This window comes from Piliocolobus tephrosceles, chromosome 20 (assembly GCF_002776525.5).
Source record: "Piliocolobus tephrosceles isolate RC106 chromosome 20, ASM277652v3, whole genome shotgun sequence".
In the NCBI taxonomy this organism is placed as follows: domain Eukaryota; kingdom Metazoa; phylum Chordata; class Mammalia; order Primates; family Cercopithecidae; genus Piliocolobus; species Piliocolobus tephrosceles.
In genome coordinates this window covers 11,189,159-11,207,550 of record NC_045453.1, presented here as the reverse complement: position 1 = coordinate 11,207,550, position 18,392 = coordinate 11,189,159, and the positions used below count along the sequence as shown (strand labels likewise).

The 18,392-nt window shown below is 48.4% G+C and overlaps 1 protein-coding gene across 3 annotated transcripts in view; it reads right to left on the bottom strand.

The window, feature by feature from the left end:
• The window catches only part of BPI (bactericidal permeability increasing protein), a 33,080-nt gene that overhangs the window by 4,748 nt on the left and 9,940 nt on the right, over window positions 1-18,392 (bottom strand). For 2 of the 3 annotated variants that reach the window (XM_023227976.1, XM_023227977.2), the window contains exons 6-12: window positions 14,729-14,792; window positions 12,885-12,976; window positions 8,762-8,938; window positions 7,968-8,027; window positions 6,357-6,524; window positions 5,118-5,185; window positions 1,671-1,713 (exon numbers count right to left, since the gene is read on the bottom strand). In XM_023227976.1, the coding sequence (XP_023083744.1) occupies window positions 1,671-1,713; window positions 5,118-5,185; window positions 6,357-6,524; window positions 7,968-8,027; window positions 8,762-8,938; window positions 12,885-12,976; window positions 14,729-14,792 (672 nt within the window). The remainder of the gene's footprint in view (window positions 1-1,670; window positions 1,714-5,117; window positions 5,186-6,356; window positions 6,525-7,967; window positions 8,028-8,761; window positions 8,939-12,884; window positions 12,977-14,728; window positions 14,793-18,392) is intronic. The other variant, XM_023227978.1, reaches the window with a different exon arrangement.

Here is an 18,392-nt window from a genome sequence, read left to right as displayed (position 1 = left end):
GGGCAAATCTACTTAATGACGAGCAGTGATTCCTGGGCAGGGGAACCACCTACTTGAGCCGGGTTTCTCCCTGCTCCTCCCTTTCCTACCAGCCCTTTCTCCATGTCACTACGTAGCTCTGCCATTTATCCAACTGCTCCACCCAAAACCCTGGAAGTCACCTGGACAATCCTTTCCCTCACCACACAGCCATGAGGGAGGCTTCTGTGCTGTGTCTAAATCTGCCAGACATTGACCACATGTTATACCCCACTGTGCCTAGTATGATTCTAGGTGCAAAAGAAGGTGTGCAACAGATATGCGTTAAATATTTAAATGCACCTTATAAAAGAGGCTCACATCTCTCACTAAGTTCTGTCTAAATCTACTTCCAAAATATGTCTCCAATCCACCATCTTTCTCTTCTTCCTGGCTGAGTCCCAATCCCCAGCATCTCACATAGACAAACACACCAGCCTCCCACTGACTCCCTTGTCTGTAATCCATCCCCCCACCCCAGCCAGGGGAAGCTTTTACAAAGGTATAAATCCACTCACAGCACTCCCTGCAGTAAACAGTGCACTGGTTTCTCACTGCCTGTGCAATACAACAATCTCCCCTCCTCTAGCCAAGCCCAGAAAGCCCTGAATGAGCCAGCCTATGCCTGCCCCTCTGGCCACATCTCTTCCAATGCCCCCTACTCGCTCTGCTCCAGACACACAGGCTCCTTTCATTCCCCAAACACGCCAAGCTTGTCCCCACAACAGGGCTCCTTCTCCTCCTTCAGTCCAAACATCACCTCCTCGGAGAGGCCCTCCCTGATCACATCCTCTGACTTCATTCTCCACTACCACTTTCCACCCATCCCCGCTTTGGTTTTTATAGCTTTGATTGGGACTGAAATGATCCCTCTCTCTCTCTCTCTCTCTCTTTTTTTTTTGACAGGATCTTACTCTGTCACCCAGGCTGGGGTGCAGTGTAGCATGATCTTAGCTTGTGTAACGTGGAACTCCTGGGCTGAAGCCATCCTCCTGCCTCAGACTCCCAGGTATCTGGGACTACAGGTGCATGGCACCACACCCACTTAATTTTTATTTTTTATAAGAGATGAGGTCTTGCTATGTTGTCCAGGCTGGTCTTGAAGTCCTAGCCTCAAGCAATCCTCCTGCTTTGGCCTCCCAAAGTGCTGGAATTATGGACATGAGCCACTGTGCCTGGCCTTTCATTTCTTATTGTGCTGTCTTCCTGCTGCCATGTAAGGCTCTGAGAAGGCATCACTTCCCCATCTTGTGCATCAGCCTACTCCACACTTGGAACAGTACTTGGCACATAATAGGTGCTCGATAAAGTAATTCATTTGTTCATCCAACAAATATTTGTTGAGCAGATTTTCTCTACCAGACTGTGCATGTTTAATCCCATTTAAACCATTCTACACTTACCTAGGTGGGGAAGGTCTGGAGTTCAGAAAAGGGAAGTGACTTGCCCAAGGCCTCACAATTCGTAGGCACGGAGCAGGGATTCTGGCTCAGATCCCTCTGCCCACCAAGCATCTCGAACCATTAATTCACAACCAAATTAAATGCAAATGAGCCAGTAGCTTCTTAAATAATGCCATGAGCCTATGACATGTCCCTCTCCCCACCACCAGGTCAGGAGGAGGAAGAAGCCACCAAAGGCCTCAGACTCACCGGGAATGGGCCAATATTTGAGTGCTTCAGTTCCAGGAGCAGCCTGTGAGAGGGGGAGGGGGGACTGAGACCACCAGATGCCCGACTAGCGTGAGAACCCAGTTTCTAGAGAGGAGAGACCCACTCTGGTGGATACAGCCCGGTTTTCCCACCCAGTATCCACTCCCCTTCCACCGGTCACAGCACCCCGATGTTTCTTTCCTTTGGAGAATTCACACATTCCCTGCATTGTTAGTACTGTTGACCCCACACTGAGCTCTGGGCCATGCTGGCCAAAGAGCATAGTCCACCTCTCCTGCCACAGTCATTGCTGCAAGGATGTACCTCTGACCTATGATGGCCCAGTGCAAGTCAGTCCCAGGACTTCTGCTGGGAATATTGGGAATGAGGTATTCTTTTTTCTCTGGGAAAATAAGGAAACTCCTGGTGACTATTTTGCTGCCACTTGGTGACAGCCTGCTGGGCAATGAAGCCAGCACAGAGGACAGCAAAGCCAAGAGAGGGAGACAGATTCCCAAGGATATCATTTGAGCACCTGGGTCTTTCCTTGCCTGAAAACCTTGGATTTTTCAGTTATCTCAGCCAATATAGTATTTTCCCTTTATGGCCTTTATGACATTTTTTAACAGTGATCTCAGAGGAAGTGGGGAACATATGGCTGTTTATTGAAACCCAACCTTTCATTAGCTGTGTTGGGTGCTTTACCCCACTGAATCCCAGAAACATCACAAGAGGCAAGGGCCATTACACCTATTTTTACATATGATGAAACTGACACTCAGAGGTCAAGCAGTGGTCCCAGGTCACACAGCTAACAATCAGCAAAGCAGGGTTTCTTTTTTGTTTTCTTCTTTGAGATGGGGTCTCACTAGCTCAGGCTAGAGTGTAGTCACGGCTGCACTGCACAGCAAAATCACAGCTCACTCAGCCTCGACCCCCCCCCCCCCGCCCCGGGCTCAGGTGATCCTCCCACCTCAGCCTCCCAATTAGCTGGGATTACAGGTGTATGCCACCACATCAAGCTAATTTTTAAATTTTTTTTTTGCAGTGACGGGGTCTCACTATGTTGCCCAGGCTGTAATAAAGCAGAGTTTTGGCCAGGCACAGTGAATCATTCCTGTAATCCCACCACTTTGGGAGGCTGAGGCAGGCAGATCACTTGAGGTCAGGAGTTCAAGACCAGCCTGGCCAACATGGGAAACCCTGTCTCTACTAAAAATACAAAAATTAGCCAGGTGTGGTGGTGGGCGCCTGTAGTCCTAGCTGCTCAGGAGGCTGAGGCAGGAGAATCGCTTGAACCCAGGAGGCGGGGGTTGCAGTGAGCTGAGATAATGCCACTGCACACCAGTCTGGGTGACAGAGCAAAACTCTGAAAGAAAGAAAGAGAGAGAGAGAGAGAAAGCAAGCAAGCAGGGTTTCAAACAGGGCTCCTCGAAGGCAAAGCCCGGGTTGTCTCCAACACTGTACAAAGCTTGAAAACTTGCCCTTGCTCCTCAAGAGTCAGTAGCCCCAGGATTTCTGCTCCATGGATTCTCACACCCTATCCCCATCCCCTGCATATCCAGAAAGCCTGTGCTCAGCCCACACCCAGCTCTATCCTCTCCAGCTCCTTTACTCGAGAGGCCTGTGGGTGTTTCAGGAGAAATTAAATCTATACGTTTCTGAAGCAGTAACGCTTGTCAACACGATGCCAGGAGAAATGAGCCGCGCATAAACCTCTGGCGCCCGTCTCAAGGTGAAGAAGGACGGCTCGGTGCCAGGGAGAAGGCGGGACCAGGCAGGGATGTGGGTCAAGGCTGTGTGAAAACAGCGCAAACGTGCTGAAGAGGCAGGTGCCAGGTCTAACTGCGGGGGGCCATCACACCTGCTTGCATATGGTGTTTCCTTCTTTCTGCCCCCCACTCCCTCCCTCTGTCTCTCTGAGTGTCTCCCTCTGTCTCTGCCTTTCCTTTTCTACATCTCTCCCTTCCCTTCCTTCCTTTGTGTCTGTCTCCTTCTCTGAGTGTCACTCTCTGTGTCTCTGTCTCTTTCTCTATGTCTCAACCTCCCTTTCTGTATTTCTTTTACTTTAAAAAATCCATTTATTTATTTTGAGACAGGGTCTTGCTCTGTTGCCCAGGCTGGAGTACAGTGGCTCGAACATGGCTCACTGCAGCCTCGACCTCCCAGTCTCAACTGATCCTCCCACCTCAGCCTCTCGAGTAGCTGAGACCCCAGGCATGCACCACCACACCTGGCTAATTAATTTTTTTTTTTTTTTTTTGGTAGAGGCGAGGTCTCACTATGTTGCCCCGGCTAGTCTTGAACTCTTGGGCTCAGGTGATCCTCCCACCATGGCCTCCCAAAGTGCTGGGATAGAGGCGTGAGCCACCATGCCTGGCCTGTATTTCTCTTTCTGCATTTCTGTTTCTCTTTCCCTCTTGCATATTGAGTGTTTATTCTGTCCCTGGAAGTGTTCTAAACACTTCAACACATATTAATACCTCATTTCAGCTCACAATGATGCTGTCGGCAAAGTAATTACTGGGCTTATTTTATTTTTATTTTATTTTATTTTTTGAGACAGAGTCTCACGCTGTCTCCTAGGCTGGAGTGCGGTGGCACGATCTCGGCTCACTGTAACCTCCACCTGCCAGGTTCAAGCCATTCTCCTGCCTTAGCCTCTCCAGTAGCTGGGATTACAGGCGCCCGTCACTGTGCCTGGCTAATTTTTGTATTTTTAGTAGAGACGGGGTTTCACCATGTTGGCCAGATTGGTCTCAAACTCCTGACCTCAGGTGATCCTCCCTCCCAAAGAGGTGGGATTACAGGCGTGAGCCACCGCGCCCGGCCTTACTGGGCTTATTTGACAGCCAGAGAACTGAAGTTGGCAGCATTTTGGTGCTTGCCAAGGTGAGCTGAACTTCAAATGCAGGCAGCTTCATGTCAGGGCCACACTCTTAACCACAAACTCCCCTGTCGGGACTCGAATCAGGGCCATGTGGATTCTAGAGTCTCCCAGCAGAGGATGGTGGTTAAAGTCCCGAGGATGGGGTGAGAAGAAGTTGAAGTGGGATTTTCTAGTGTCAAGGAAAGCCAGGGACATGGGACAGCTGGATGCTGTTGTGGTTCAGTGGGGATCATCAGCTGACGCCTCCCAGCCACGAGGACTGGCTGTGTCCCAGAAAACAGGACTGTCACTGCTAGAACTGGGACATTTATAGGCAAGCTGAGATGGTTGGTCACCTACAATGTGTGGCCTCGAGCAAGTCACTTTTTCTCTAAGCATCAGTTTCATGGTCTGCAAAATGGGGATACTGTGGCCATTGCACACTCTTTGAGGTTTTAATGTGATGAACCAACAGGAAAGCAACAATGCAGTGCTTCTGTACATCACAGGGCCACTGCCATCCCATGGACACCAAAGACAGAGGGGCAGCCCCCTCCTCCCCTCACAGGCCCACTTACTTATCCACCTTGAGCTTTCCAACAAGCCTGTCGGACTTGATGCCAACCTCCATGGAACCATTCGTGCTCTGCCAAAACAACAACCCAGGGTGAAGTGCCCCGACCCAGGCGCCTGGCTGCAAGGCCTCCAAACCGAGAAGGGTCAGCTTCACAGCAGCTCAGCAGGGCAGCACACACCGTGGGGTCAGGCCTGCAGAGCCGGAGGAGTGGGGAGACTTGCCTTGGCTTCGTGGCTGTTGAGTCCTAAACTGTCAGCCAAATTCCATTTTCTCTCTCTACTTCCAGGACCATTTCAGAGTTCTTGGGCCACTCTTGGAGGGGCTACGTAAGACAGACCTCAGGGCTGCAGTCCAGGCTAGCCCTGTTCTCACAATCCCTCATTCATCAATTCATTCAAAAAATATGAGGAGGAAGTCCCGGGTTCCCACCTCAGCTGTTCTGTGCAGTCTGTGTGGCCTTGGATGACCCCTCAGGACCTATTCTGTCTGCAAAGTGGGAATAACAGGTCTCAGCTTGGGAGACCACGTAGACTTGCCTAAGGCTTCTAAATGCTTCCTGGTGCAGAGAGTGTCTGAACCACGCCCTCAGTGGCCATATGGGTGCCACCATATCTTTGTGGCGTGATGGAGTGATTAAAGGGATGAATGGATAAATCGACAATGGAGTGAAAACTGAGGCAAATGAAGGATTAAAAAATATGTGAATGAAAGAATAACAAAGATATGCATGAATGAACACATGATGGATGAATAAATAAACAAATATGCAAATGATGATCAATTGAACAAAGGCATAAGTAAATGAATAATTGAATAAATGAATGCATGTGGGAGTCAGAAAAGGCATATTTCAAGTCAACAATCTAATAAATAACTGAATGAATTAATAATTGAATGAATGAATACGCAAATGCATAATTGAATGACTAAAGATATAAGTGAATGAATTGGAAACAGTACACATATTTCAAGCCAATATGGAATGAATAATTGAATGAATGAGAAATTGACCAAATGAATAATTGAATGAAGAAGTAAACAGATGCATTAGTGAATGGCTGGGGGAATGAATACCTGCAGGAGCCGGCACCGTTGAGTACAGTGACTCAAGTCTCAGGCTCTGGAGTGACACAGTCCAGGTTTGAATCCGGACAGGATTCACATGATCTCCTGACTCCAAAGACAGTGCTCTTGGGACTGGCTGGGGCTCCTCATCTGCCCACACCCAGGAACAGCTTACCATGCCAATCAGGAAGAGGGAAGCCAGGGAGGAGTTGGGGAGGACGGCAAAGGTCTGGACGTCCACGGCAGGGTAGAAGGTAAGGCCGGTGGGCTGCACGGACAGGTGTGGTGGGGTAGAGGCTGAGACGTGAATTTGTATCTTCATGTTGGGAAACATCTTGGCCACCTGCAGACCCCAGTGGAGACAACCAATGAAAGGAGGAGTTTCTGTTAAAATGTTTATGAATCCTATCTTGGCCTGCCCCTGCTTAAATACCTTCATTGTCTTCCCATTGCTCTTAGAATAAATCCTAAGATTGCACAGTCTGCCAGCTGGCACCCTGCCAGCCTCACCACATGTGCCTCTGCCTCTTGTCTTCCATCTTCAGCCACACGGAACTCTTTCTGTGCCTCAAACTCAGCAAGCTTTCTTGCCATCTAAAACCCTTTGCACTCTCTGTTCCCCCTTGTTAGATGCTTTTCCTTGCATTCCTCTCTCTCGGCTTTTTCCCTTCCTTCAGGTCTCTGCAGATGTTACTTTCTCAGACAGCAGTAGCGGCTTCACGGGGGAACTAAGGAGGGCGTTGATGACCTTCTTCCCATCTCTCTTAGTCTCTGATCTTCCCCCAGTTAAACCCACAGTCTGAGTAAAAATAATGTGATTGTTATGCAAAGAAGGTTCAAGACAACACTCCTGGATAGCCCTACCGGCCACACCTCTCCCCTCAGCCAGAGCTTCTCTGTATAGAAATTTATGGGGTTTTACCACCAGAGATGCTGCTATGAGAATGTTTGTGTCTCCCCAAATTCTTATGTCAAAACCCTAATTCCCAGTGTGGCTGCATTTGGAGAAGGGCCTCTAAGGAAGTAACTGAGGTTAAGTGAGTTCATAATGGTCGGTCAGGCCCTGATTGGATAGAATTAGTGTCCTTATAAGAAGAGACACCAGAGAGCTCTCTCCCACCCACCACCATGCATGCATTGAGTAAAGGCCCTGTGAGGACACAGCAAGAAGGAGGCAGTCTACAAGCCAGGAAGAGAGCCCTCACTAGAAGCCAAATCTGCTGACACCTTAACCTTGAACTTCCAGTCTCGAGAGCTATGAGAAATAAATTCTGTTATTTATGCCACCTGGTCTGTGGCATTTTGTTATGGTAGCCTGAGCAGAAAAAGACAGAGGCCCTCCTTGACCACCTTGTCTAAAGTAACCTCATCCACCTATTGGCTTCACTGGTAACAGTACACATTATTTTTGTTATTGTTTTGGGTATCTGGATGATATTTTTCTCTCTCCACTGGTCTGGGAGCTCCAGGAAGGTAGGGAGCTGGCCTATTTTGTTGGGTTCCCAGCACAGGGCCCCAGGCACATGGTGGGCATTCAATAGAAATTGATTGCATGAAAGATCCTCCCTCCACCACCTGCCAGCATCTACTCCCACACCTGATCAACTGGGCACTTGGAGCCTTTCTCTGTTCTGGGGATGAAGCTGTTTCTACCCTTTCATGCTGGGTTGCTTCTGGATCTTGTGTGTGTATGTTGGGTGGAGGGGTGGGTCTCCTTATCCACTCAGCAAAGCCCTGTCCTCCCAGAACCCCCGGGCTCACTAAAGGAAAGCAAGGTCTTCCATACCTCAGGTAGGAAGTTTCCAAAGAATTTGGTTGTCAGTCGAAATTTGGACTCCTTTGGAATCTGTAGCAAGAGATGAGAAAAGGATCTTGGAGGATGCTGTTATGGACGGAGTGGAGGGGGTGAGTTCTGTATGGGGGCGAGAGGCTGACTGCATGCACAGACAGTGGCCAGCCCCTATGTGACAACAGAGCACTGACCCACAAATTCTGCAGCAACCAGCCCGGAAGCCAAGCCACACCTTCTGCAGCAGTTGGCCCAGAATGGTTAGGAGCTGGTCAGTGACCGCCTGCTTGCTTTTTGCTCCTGAGAAAGCCCAATCTGCCCTCAAACCAATCTCATAGGATGCCACATTAAGGCTAAGGCAGAGTCTGCCTCTGCCTTAGCGTGATGCTAGGACTGGATGACAGAGTCTGACAAGTACTCATCAATGTAGCCCTTACGTTTCTTGATTCATTACTTTCTACATTCAAAGTTCTGTGTTCGGTCCTCTCATAGACTAATATCTCATTTAATCAGGCTTTACTATCTCATGGGATCCTCATGACACCCGTTGGAGAAAACCAGTTATTGGTGTTTTATAGAAGACAAAACAAGTTCTGAGAGGTAAAGTAATTGACCTGGGCCACCCAGCTGGAGAGGGGTGGGGCCGATATTAGAACTCAGCTCTAGCTGACTCCAGAGTCAACACCTTAACCTCCCTCAATGTAAGAAAAGCTTTTTCCAGATTTGTTTGGAAGCGCTGCAGGACTCTGGGTCCAGTATTCTTCCCACACCCACCCACAGCCCAGCCTTACCATGTCATCTCTAAGGGTCATCTTCAAGACCCCAGCCTGTTGGTATACAAGCCCGGCTGTGTTGAAGAAGTAGTCTGAGAGGCCCAGGTATACCATGTGGTCATGGGCAGCAGGAAACTCCATCACTGGTGGAGCAAAGGGAGGTGGATTGTGGTGGTTCTGACTGTAAAACTCCCCCTGGGGGTAGAGGCAACAGAGTGAACCCAGATATTCTTCAGGAATTATAAGTCAATATCTCCATCCAGGAAAAAATGGGCTGAAGACACCACTTGTACACTCGCAAAGGAAAAAGCAACGACCAGAAGTTAATAGTAGCATCAAATGCCTCCTGGGCATTAGTTTCTAAGTGCTTTTCATGCCAGTCCTGGGAATGCAGGTGTAATTATGCTCATCGTATAGGAGAGGACACTGAGGCACATGGAGGTGAAGTGACTTGCCCAAGGTCACACAGCTGGTAAGTGGCAGAGCCAGAAATTGAACCCAGGCCTCCAATGTCCAGTGAACATTCTCCTAACCACTCCATTGTCTCAAACTCAACCTTGCTAGTAAGCACAGAAGCCCTATGAAAAGAACAGTGAAATCTTGTTTGTTTCATCTATAAAATTAGCAAAATGGGAAAAGAGGTCTATTGTTTTGAGTGTTGTGTGTGCTTTAAACTGATGCTATCTAGTGTTTGGTGAGAGCATTCATAAGCTTCTAGGGTTGCTCTTTATGTTTCTGAAAAGCAATTTGACAATATGTTGCAAAAGCAGATCATTTTTTAGCAAATAAATGTTGAGCTTAAAAAACCAAATTATAGATGGATACATATGGTAGGATACCACTTATGTAAAATTTAAAGGCCCATAAAAAGTATAAAAACACAGGCAAGAGGGACACACACCAACATCATCAGCACGGTTCTGGGGTGTGGGGAGAGGTACTCAAGGGGGCCTCCTTAGTTATTTCTACAGTGTTTTTTATTTTCTTAAAAATCAGAAGCAAATATGACAAAGTGGTAAGATTTCTTATATCTCTGTGTTGGGTACTTGGAAGTGTATAGCATTCTCTGTACCTTATAATTATTTTGTTACTTAAAATTAACAAACATAACCTCCATATTATGGAATACATGCAACTCTTCATAATAATAAGATGGACTGGGCGCAGTGGCTCACGCCTGTAATCCCAGCACTTTGGGAGGCCAAGGCAGGTGGATCACCAGAGGTCAGGAAATTGAGACTAGCCTGGTCAACGTGGTGAAACCCCATCTCTACTAAAAATACAAAAAATTAGCCAGGCGTTGTGGCGGGAGCCTGTAATCCCAGCTGCTGCAGGCTGAGGCAGGAGAATCGCCTGAACCTGGGAGGCAGAGGTTGCATTGAGTGGAGGTCGCGCCATTGCACTCCAGCCTGGGCAACAAGACAAAACTCTATCTCAAATAATAATAATAAAGATGGACCTATGTACTGACTAGAAATCATCTTTAATACATATTGTTAAGTGAGAAAAGCAAGTGGAAGAACAGAGTGTATCCATTCATGTAGATCATCAGCAAAATCTAGATGGATTTTCTTATGCATTTATGTGAGTGCTTAGAACCAGGGACCTGGGATGTTAACACACTCCATGGTTGTCAGTGATCAACTCTGGGCAGGAGCCCAGGAGATAAACAGGACCTTTCTTATTCACTGAAGATAATTACTTATTGTTTTAATCTTTTACTCTGTTGTATCATTTAGATATATGTGGGTATTCATTTTTTTTTTTCTTAGTATGCCATTTGGTCTAGCAATTCCACTTCTAGGAAATGCTCAAGGATGGACAGAGACACAATTGCAAGGATGATCACTGCAGCTTTGGTTACGTTTGTAGAAAAAAATGGAGAGCTCAAGTGTCCCAGGAGGGAGCACTGTGCTCGTACCTTATCCCAAGCTGTCCGCTGAAAAACCAAGCAGCCAGTAAAGGGCTGCAAGAGGATATTTTGTGGATGGCAAAGATGTTCCTATTACATGTATTGATTTTTTAAAGTTATAAAGCAGAATATATAATATGACACATGCAAAACACATGTCTGTGTGTATTTTGTTGTCTGTATGTGAGCACATGTGTGTGCATTTTTTCCTGTGGGTTTTGTGTGTATTTGTTTTTATGCCTATATATGTGTACATTTGTTTCTCTCTCTCTCTCTCTCTCTCTCTCTCTGTGTGTGTGTGTGTGTGTATCTTCCTCTGTTTCTGCAAAGACAAGGGTTGGAGGGATCTACACTTGTTTATTGATGGTGCTTATCTCTAGGTTGTAGACTCGGGTAATTCCTCTCTCTCTTTTTCTTTCTTTTCCTTCTTTCCTATATTTATTTCTGAATTCCTCTGCAATTTCTAAATTTTCTTTTTCACACTGAATGTGTTTTGAAACAAACAAACTGTAAACAAAGAGGCAAATCACCAATGTGGAAGGACTGAAGGAGGCACAATCCAGGATGAATTTCAGAGTGGGACCCACCCTTGCTGGGGTGGTAGGGAAGGCTGCTCTGGGAGTGACAGCTGAGTGAAGACCCACGTGGAGTACTATAAGAAGCCAGCAGGGTAGAGGTGGGCATTGGGAAGGAAGGGAGTACCAGGCAGAGGGAACAGCTAGGACAAAGACCCTGAGGTGAGAGAAAAGCTTAACCTGTTTGAGGAAGTGTAAGGCCAGTGTGCCTAGTTGGAGGGTGGTGAGTAAGGGAGGGAGCAGCATGCAATAAAACTCCATCCATCCATCCATCCATCCATCCATCCATCCATCCATCCATCCATTCACCCATCCATCCATCCGTACATACATACATACATACATCCTTCCTTCCATCCGCTCACCCACCCACTCACTTACCCAATTATCCATCCATCCATCCATCCATCCATCCATCCATCCATCCATCCATCCATCCATCCATCCACCAGTACACCCACCCACCCATCCACCTAGCCACCCACCCATCTACCCACCCACCCATCCATTCATGTGCCCACCCATCCACCTACCCATCTATCCATGCATCCATCCATCCACCCATCCTACCCACCCATTCACCTACCTGCCCACCCATCAACCCACCCACCCACTGATCCATTCATCCACTCACCCACCCACCTACCCATCCATCCACCAGTACACCCACACACTCACTCATCCCCCTACCCACCCACCCATCTACCCACTCACCCATTCATTCATCCACCCACCCATCCAACCACTTATCCATCCATCCATCCATCCAACCATCCATCCACTAATACACCCACCCACCCATTCACCTACCCACCCACCCATCTACCCACCCGCCCACCCATTCATCCACCCACCAATATACCCACCCACCCATCCACCTACCCATCCATCCACCAATACACCCACACACCCAACCGTCCACCTACCCACCCACTCATTCTTTCATCCACCCACCCATCCACCCACTTACTCATCCATCCATCCATCCATCTATCCATCCATCCATTCATCCACCAACACACCCATCCCCCCATCCACTTACCCTCCACCTGTGTACCCACCCACCCATCCATCCACCCATCCACCCATCCAACTACCCATCCATCCATATATCCATTCACCCATTCATCCATCCAACAAATAATTTATTGAGCACCTACTATGTGCCAAGCATTGGTCTAGGTGCTGCACATATGGTAGTGAACAAAGCAGTTGCAGCTCCTTCTCCTTCATCATAGTGAGGGAGACAGACTTGAGACTGTGTGTGTGTGTGTATTGGTAATAAAGCAGGATGTGGGGGAAGAGGAGAGAGCTATTTCAGTGAGAGTGATCTGGGAAGGCCTCTCTAGGGAGGCAATATTTGAGCAAAGACTTGAAGGAAGCAAGGGAGAGTTGTGTGGAACCCTGGGGAAGAGCACCCAGGTAGAGGAGAAAGCAAGGGCAAAGGCCTTGGGGAGGGGCAGGCATGGTGTGTTTCAGGAATAGCGGGGAGGCCAGTGTGACTGGAGCAGGGAGAGGCGGGGAGAGTAGAGAGGGTGGTGGTGAGTCAGATAGGAAGTGGGGGACATTGTAAAATTTGTTTCCAAGGACTGGGGAGCCCTGGAGTGTCTGAGACAGAAGTGTGAGGGTGTGTGGTTCTCAGTGTCAGACTCACCTTCATCTGTACATCCAGGGTCTCAGCCGTGGTTGTTGGAGGTGCCACCAGCCCATAGTTGATTCCAGCCACAGCATCTATTTTGGTCATTACTAGAGAGAAAGACGGACCGTGAGTTAGCTCCCATGGCAGCATCCCTGGAAACTGAAATGCAGGATCAGAATCCCCTAAAATTGGATCAAGAACTACAGTGCAAGTTCCATTCCCACCTCCTCCAGGGAGGCCTCCTTAAGGGAGCTCGCCTTAAGGGAAAATGAACCCACACCCCACATTCACAGACACCCCCTTACTCTCTTCTTCCAACAGCCCTGAGATGAGTGGCTAAGACACAGGGTCAAGGGCACAGAGAGACCTAGGCTTGAACCAAACTCTGGATGACCTTGGACAAGTCCTTGCACTTCTCTGAGTCGTTTTTTTGTCATTTGTAGAACGAGAGAATCCTAGTGACCTCAAAGATGCTGGGAGGGTTTTGAGAGAAGGTGGATGCCCAATGTCCTGTCCATGCAGAGGCTCAAAAGCCAGGGAGGATCATTGTTAGGATCATTGGTAATAGCCCAGGCTGAGCCCTGGCTGGCTCAAGTCTGAAGAGTTTCTCTGTTTCCCAGTGGTAATCAATGAGAGTTAAATAAACATCAGCCCTTCCTTTATCCCTTTTCTCAGCAGAGAAGAAACCAAGGCTCAGAAATCCAAGTTGTCCAGTGATTGGTGAGGGATGAAGCTGGGATTCAGACCAAAATCTTTTTCCTGCCTTGTGAGGCCAAACCCTGGGCACTGCAGCTGCATCGAACCTGCCCAGGATGGGCTCCTGCTCTGGAGGAAGGAAATGCCTCTTAAATGGGCATATACTATGTGCCAACCATGCAAGGCTTCACAGCGAGGTAGTCCTGAGAGCAGCTGAAAGCCCCGGCTCTGGAGTGAAGGGAACCTTAGCTGCAGATTTGGATCTTGCTTCTGCCTCTTGATGGCTTCGTGACTCTGGACAAGTCTCACCTACTCTCTGAGCCTCAGGTTCCTCATGTTTTTTGGGTTTTTTTTGTGTTTGTTTTTTTTTTTTGAGACAGAGTCTCGCTCTGTCATCCAGGCTGGAGTGCAGTGGCATGATCTTGGCTCACTGCAACCTCTGCCTCCTGGGTTCAAGCGATTCTTCTGCCTCAGCCTCCCAAGTAGCTGGGATTACAGGCACCTGCCATGAGGCCTAATTTTTGTAATTTTAGTAGGGACAGGGTTTTCCCATGTTGGCCAAGCTGGTCTTGGCCTTCTGACCTCAGGTGGTCCGCCTGCCTTGGCCTCCCAAAGTGCTGGGATTACAGGCGTGAGCCCGGCCAGGTTACTCTTGTTCCATTGTGAGTTACAGACTAGGGAACAGGGGGATGGGGTGAAAAATGAGGAGAATAATGCTTCTCTCAGGGGAGTGTTGGCAGACTGAGAGGGGACAATTTCCTGAGTGCCTGCCGCAGTTCTTTGCAGCTTGCCAAGTACTTGGGGGTGAAGATTATTGTCCCCATTTTAAGGACATGGAAACTGAGATCCAAAAAGAAGTGACCAATATCAGATCTCAGGCCAGTCATGTGTCTCTGGCCTTAGAGAGCTGGGGGTATTTAGTTGTTTGGCCCTTGCAGAGCTAAGGGGATGAGGCGGTATGGGCTGTTTGTCCTCCTCACTTCTGGACCTAGCACAAGGACTTGATCCGATGCTAGCTGCCACTTGAAAATATCTACTCTTCTCATTCCCACCCAGGCCCAGGGCTGTCTGGGAAACTTGCCGGCCCCATCACATCCACCCTGATGTCCTCACACCCTCCCCCTTCTGTTCCTTTCTATCCTTGATCCTCATCCAGCCCTCACCTGGCAGAGTCTGGAAATAAGGTTGCAGCTTGGAGGATACAGAACTGGTCACTTTCTCACAGACCTGGGGAGAACCAAACAAGTAATCAGTAAGGTCTTCCCATAGTGAAAAATGTCCCTTGGCAACAATGGGCCAGATATGCCTTGCTTTCCTTGAATGTTTTCTTGAAAATTATGTAGCCAATCAAGTTTCCCTTTTCTTTTGGCCACCAGGAAGCTCAGAGTTGAACATGTAGCTTAGCAATAATAACTGTATATGACTGTATGGCCTACATAACCGCATTCTATTTCCTTCCCTGTGTGTGGAACTTTCCTGATGGGTGTTTATGTTTTCTATTTTATAAGGTGATTTGTTGTTGTTGTTGTTGTTGTTGTTGCTGTTTTGTTATTTCTTTTGTTTCTGTTTGATTTTGCTGTCTCAGGTCCTTTGTGGAATGAGGTAGTAAACAAATACGAGGTAGTCAATGGCCAGCCTTCCCTTATCCGGGCTTCTGGGAGCATGGACAGGCTTTCTACTTAACTAGGTGGGCACCCTCACGTTTGATATGTATGGCCAGAGAAGCCATTCCCTACCTGCCTTTGCCACCCCACCCCATCCCCCTGTCCCCTAGCCCGTGACTCACAATGGAACAAACAGTAGCCTGAGAAGATCTGTGTTGGGTCACACACTGACTTTGACACTGAGAAAGTTGTTCCATTTATCTAGACCTCTCTTGTTCATCTGTAAAATGGAACGTGGCAAATTATATTTTTCATTCCATTTGCTCTTCTGTAATGTGGCCTTGCCACACCCCCACCAAGAGATGGAGTCTGTGAACTTGCCACTAGAATCTGGACTTGGCGACTTGCTTCTAAGCAACAGTACACAACAATACACCTCATCTTTGTGTAACTTCAGAGGTGAGGTCATAAAAGGCTATGCAGAACCCACTCAATGATATGAGAAGCCCAAGTCCCGTGTAGGGGCCATGGTAGTGGCTTGGGTCAATAGTCCCAGCAGAGCTGAGACTTCAAGTCTTCCTAACCCAGGCACCAGAGATGGAAGCAAGGAACCCTTCAGGTAATTCTAACATGGAACTTTTGAGTCTTCTGAGGTGAGGCCCCAGATCTCATGGAGCAGAGAGCTCAGCCATCCCTGTCATGCCCATCTGATTTCCTGATGCACAGAATCCATGAACATTAACAATGGTGGTTGTTTTATGATACCAAATTTTCAGTTGTTTGTTTTCAAGCAATAGATAGCTGGAATATAGGATTTAAACCACAGCCTTCCCCTCACTAAGAGACTGGGGCTGGGGTTGGTGGTCAGACAAGCTCCTTCCCTCCCTCTCCCGATGTTGCTCTCGAATGACCTTCCCTTCAGTAATCCAGCAGAGTCTCTTCAGTCCTTGCCTTTCTCAACTACTGGGTAGCTCCTGTGTGGTTGCCCATTCCCTTCTAGAAACACTCCTTCTAGAGTCTTGTGACCAAGGCCTTCTGCTCTCTTCCTTTCCCCTACAGGCTTTTCTCCAGACTTCTTTGCAAGCTCTTCCGCCTTCACTGAAGATGTGGGAGCTTCTCTGGGCTTTCTTCCTGGCTCCCTGTCCCTTCCACTTAGGCCCTCTTCTTGAGCCATTTCAGGCATCCCCACGGTCCCTGCGGCAGGTGCTGCAGCGCCCCACCCACACTCTCTGGACTGCGCTCAGAAGTGCCAAGAAGTTAGGTCTCTAAGAACAGCCTTCAATGAAAGAAGACTAGGAGGTGGTAGACAAATACCCCAGCCTTCTTCCCGCTTCTGGAACAATTCTGAGGTGTGCTCCCCACCCTTCTTCTGAGACTTGCCAGCAGGACTGAGTCCCAGTTGCCCATAGCAGCAACCCACTCAGTAAAGCCCCTTCCCTGCCTCCCGACCTCCTCACTGCGCTGCCTGGGAACGCCTCCCAATAAATGACTTGCACCCAAACCCTGTCTCACATCTGTCTTTGGGAGCCCGGGTGAAGTCACCTCCACTGCTCCCAACATGTAGCCAGTACCCAGGCCTTACTTTGCAACCCAGGCTTCACCTCTTAGCTCCAGCCTGGGGACTCAGATGACTCATGGACAACTGTCCCTGGGTGTTCTACTGGTCCCTAAGGCTGGCACATCCCAAACCAAACTCCTCAGGTTCTTACTCCTCCTTAGGGTTGGCTGTACCATCTGCCTAGAGGTCACCTCTATCCTCCCCTATCCCTCCTTCTACACTGTCAATCAAGTTATTTTTCCTGGAGGATGGAGGGAGGAAAGGGGAAGGAGTGAAGAGGGGAAGATAAAGAAGGAAGAAAGGGAGAAAAGGAGAAAGGGAAGGAAGGTAGAAATAAAGTAAAGAAAGAAAAGAAAGGAAGAGCTGGGCGTGGTGACTCATGCCTATAATCTCAGTACTTTGAGAGACTGAGGTGGGTGGATCACTTGAGGTCAGGAGTTTGAGACCAGTCTGGCCAACATGGTGAAATCCTGTCTCTATCAAAAGATACAAAAATGAGCCAGGCATGGTTGCAGATGCCTGTAATCCCAGCTACTTGGGAGGCTGAGGCAGGAGAATCTCTTGAACCTGGGAGGCAGAGGTTGCAGTAAGCTGAGATTGTGCTACTGTACTTCAGCTAGGCAACAGAGCGAGACTTCATCACCAAAACAAAACAAAACAAAAGGAAGGAAGAAGAGTGGGAAGAAGGAAAGGAAGGAAGGAAGGAGGGAAGAAGGAAAGGAAGGAAGGAGGGAAGAAAGAAAGGAAGGAAGGAAGGAGGGAAGACAGCAGTGGGAAGGAGGGAAGGAGAAAATTTGGTTTCCCTGAAGTGTGTTTCTACCACATAAGGCTCTTGAAGTCTTAAGAGGACCTGGACTGGCATTCTCCGAGGAACCTGCGCCTCTTCTCCAAATGACCCAGGAACAGAGGGCCGTGCAGCTGGCAGCTGGGGCCCTGCTGGACTCCTGAGCTGCACCTCAGGCATTGTCACCAGTGTTGCTCACCTATCAGGGCCAACAGATGGCTCCAGATCACAGCAAATCCTGATGGGAGCCCAGCTCCCTCCCTGCTCTTCCCTTCATGCACACTTTGTACTGACACAGGCTCTTCCTTCTCTCAGACACCCGTCCTACACACTGTATTCCCTAGGGGCAGACTCCCTGGCTCACTCCTCACCATTTCCAGCCCCTCCTGGTATCATGACATCTCATTCCTTCATTCAGGCCAGTACTTGCTTCTAAATCAGATCTTATGATTAAGAGCAAGGCTCATCTCTGAGGCAGGGTAGCCTGGATTTGAATCCAAGCACTATTACTTCTGCTTTCTGTATCTCAGTTTACTCACCTGTAAAATAGGAATAATCATGGAATCTCTCTCACAGGGGATTAAGTGTCAGAATGTGTGGATTAAATGCTGGAATCCATGGAAAGAGTTCTTAGCATAGTGTCAGGTCACTATAAACACTCCGCATATTTTATGGGCCAACATCATCACCATCCCCACCATCACCATCACCATCACCATCATCAACTTCACTATCACCATTGAAACTGCCCAGGATGAGCTCCTGCCTTGGAGGAAGAAAATGCCTATTAAATGGGCATATGCTTACCACCATCACCATCACCATCATCAGTCTCACCATCACCATCATCATCATCATCATCCCCACAATCACCATCATCA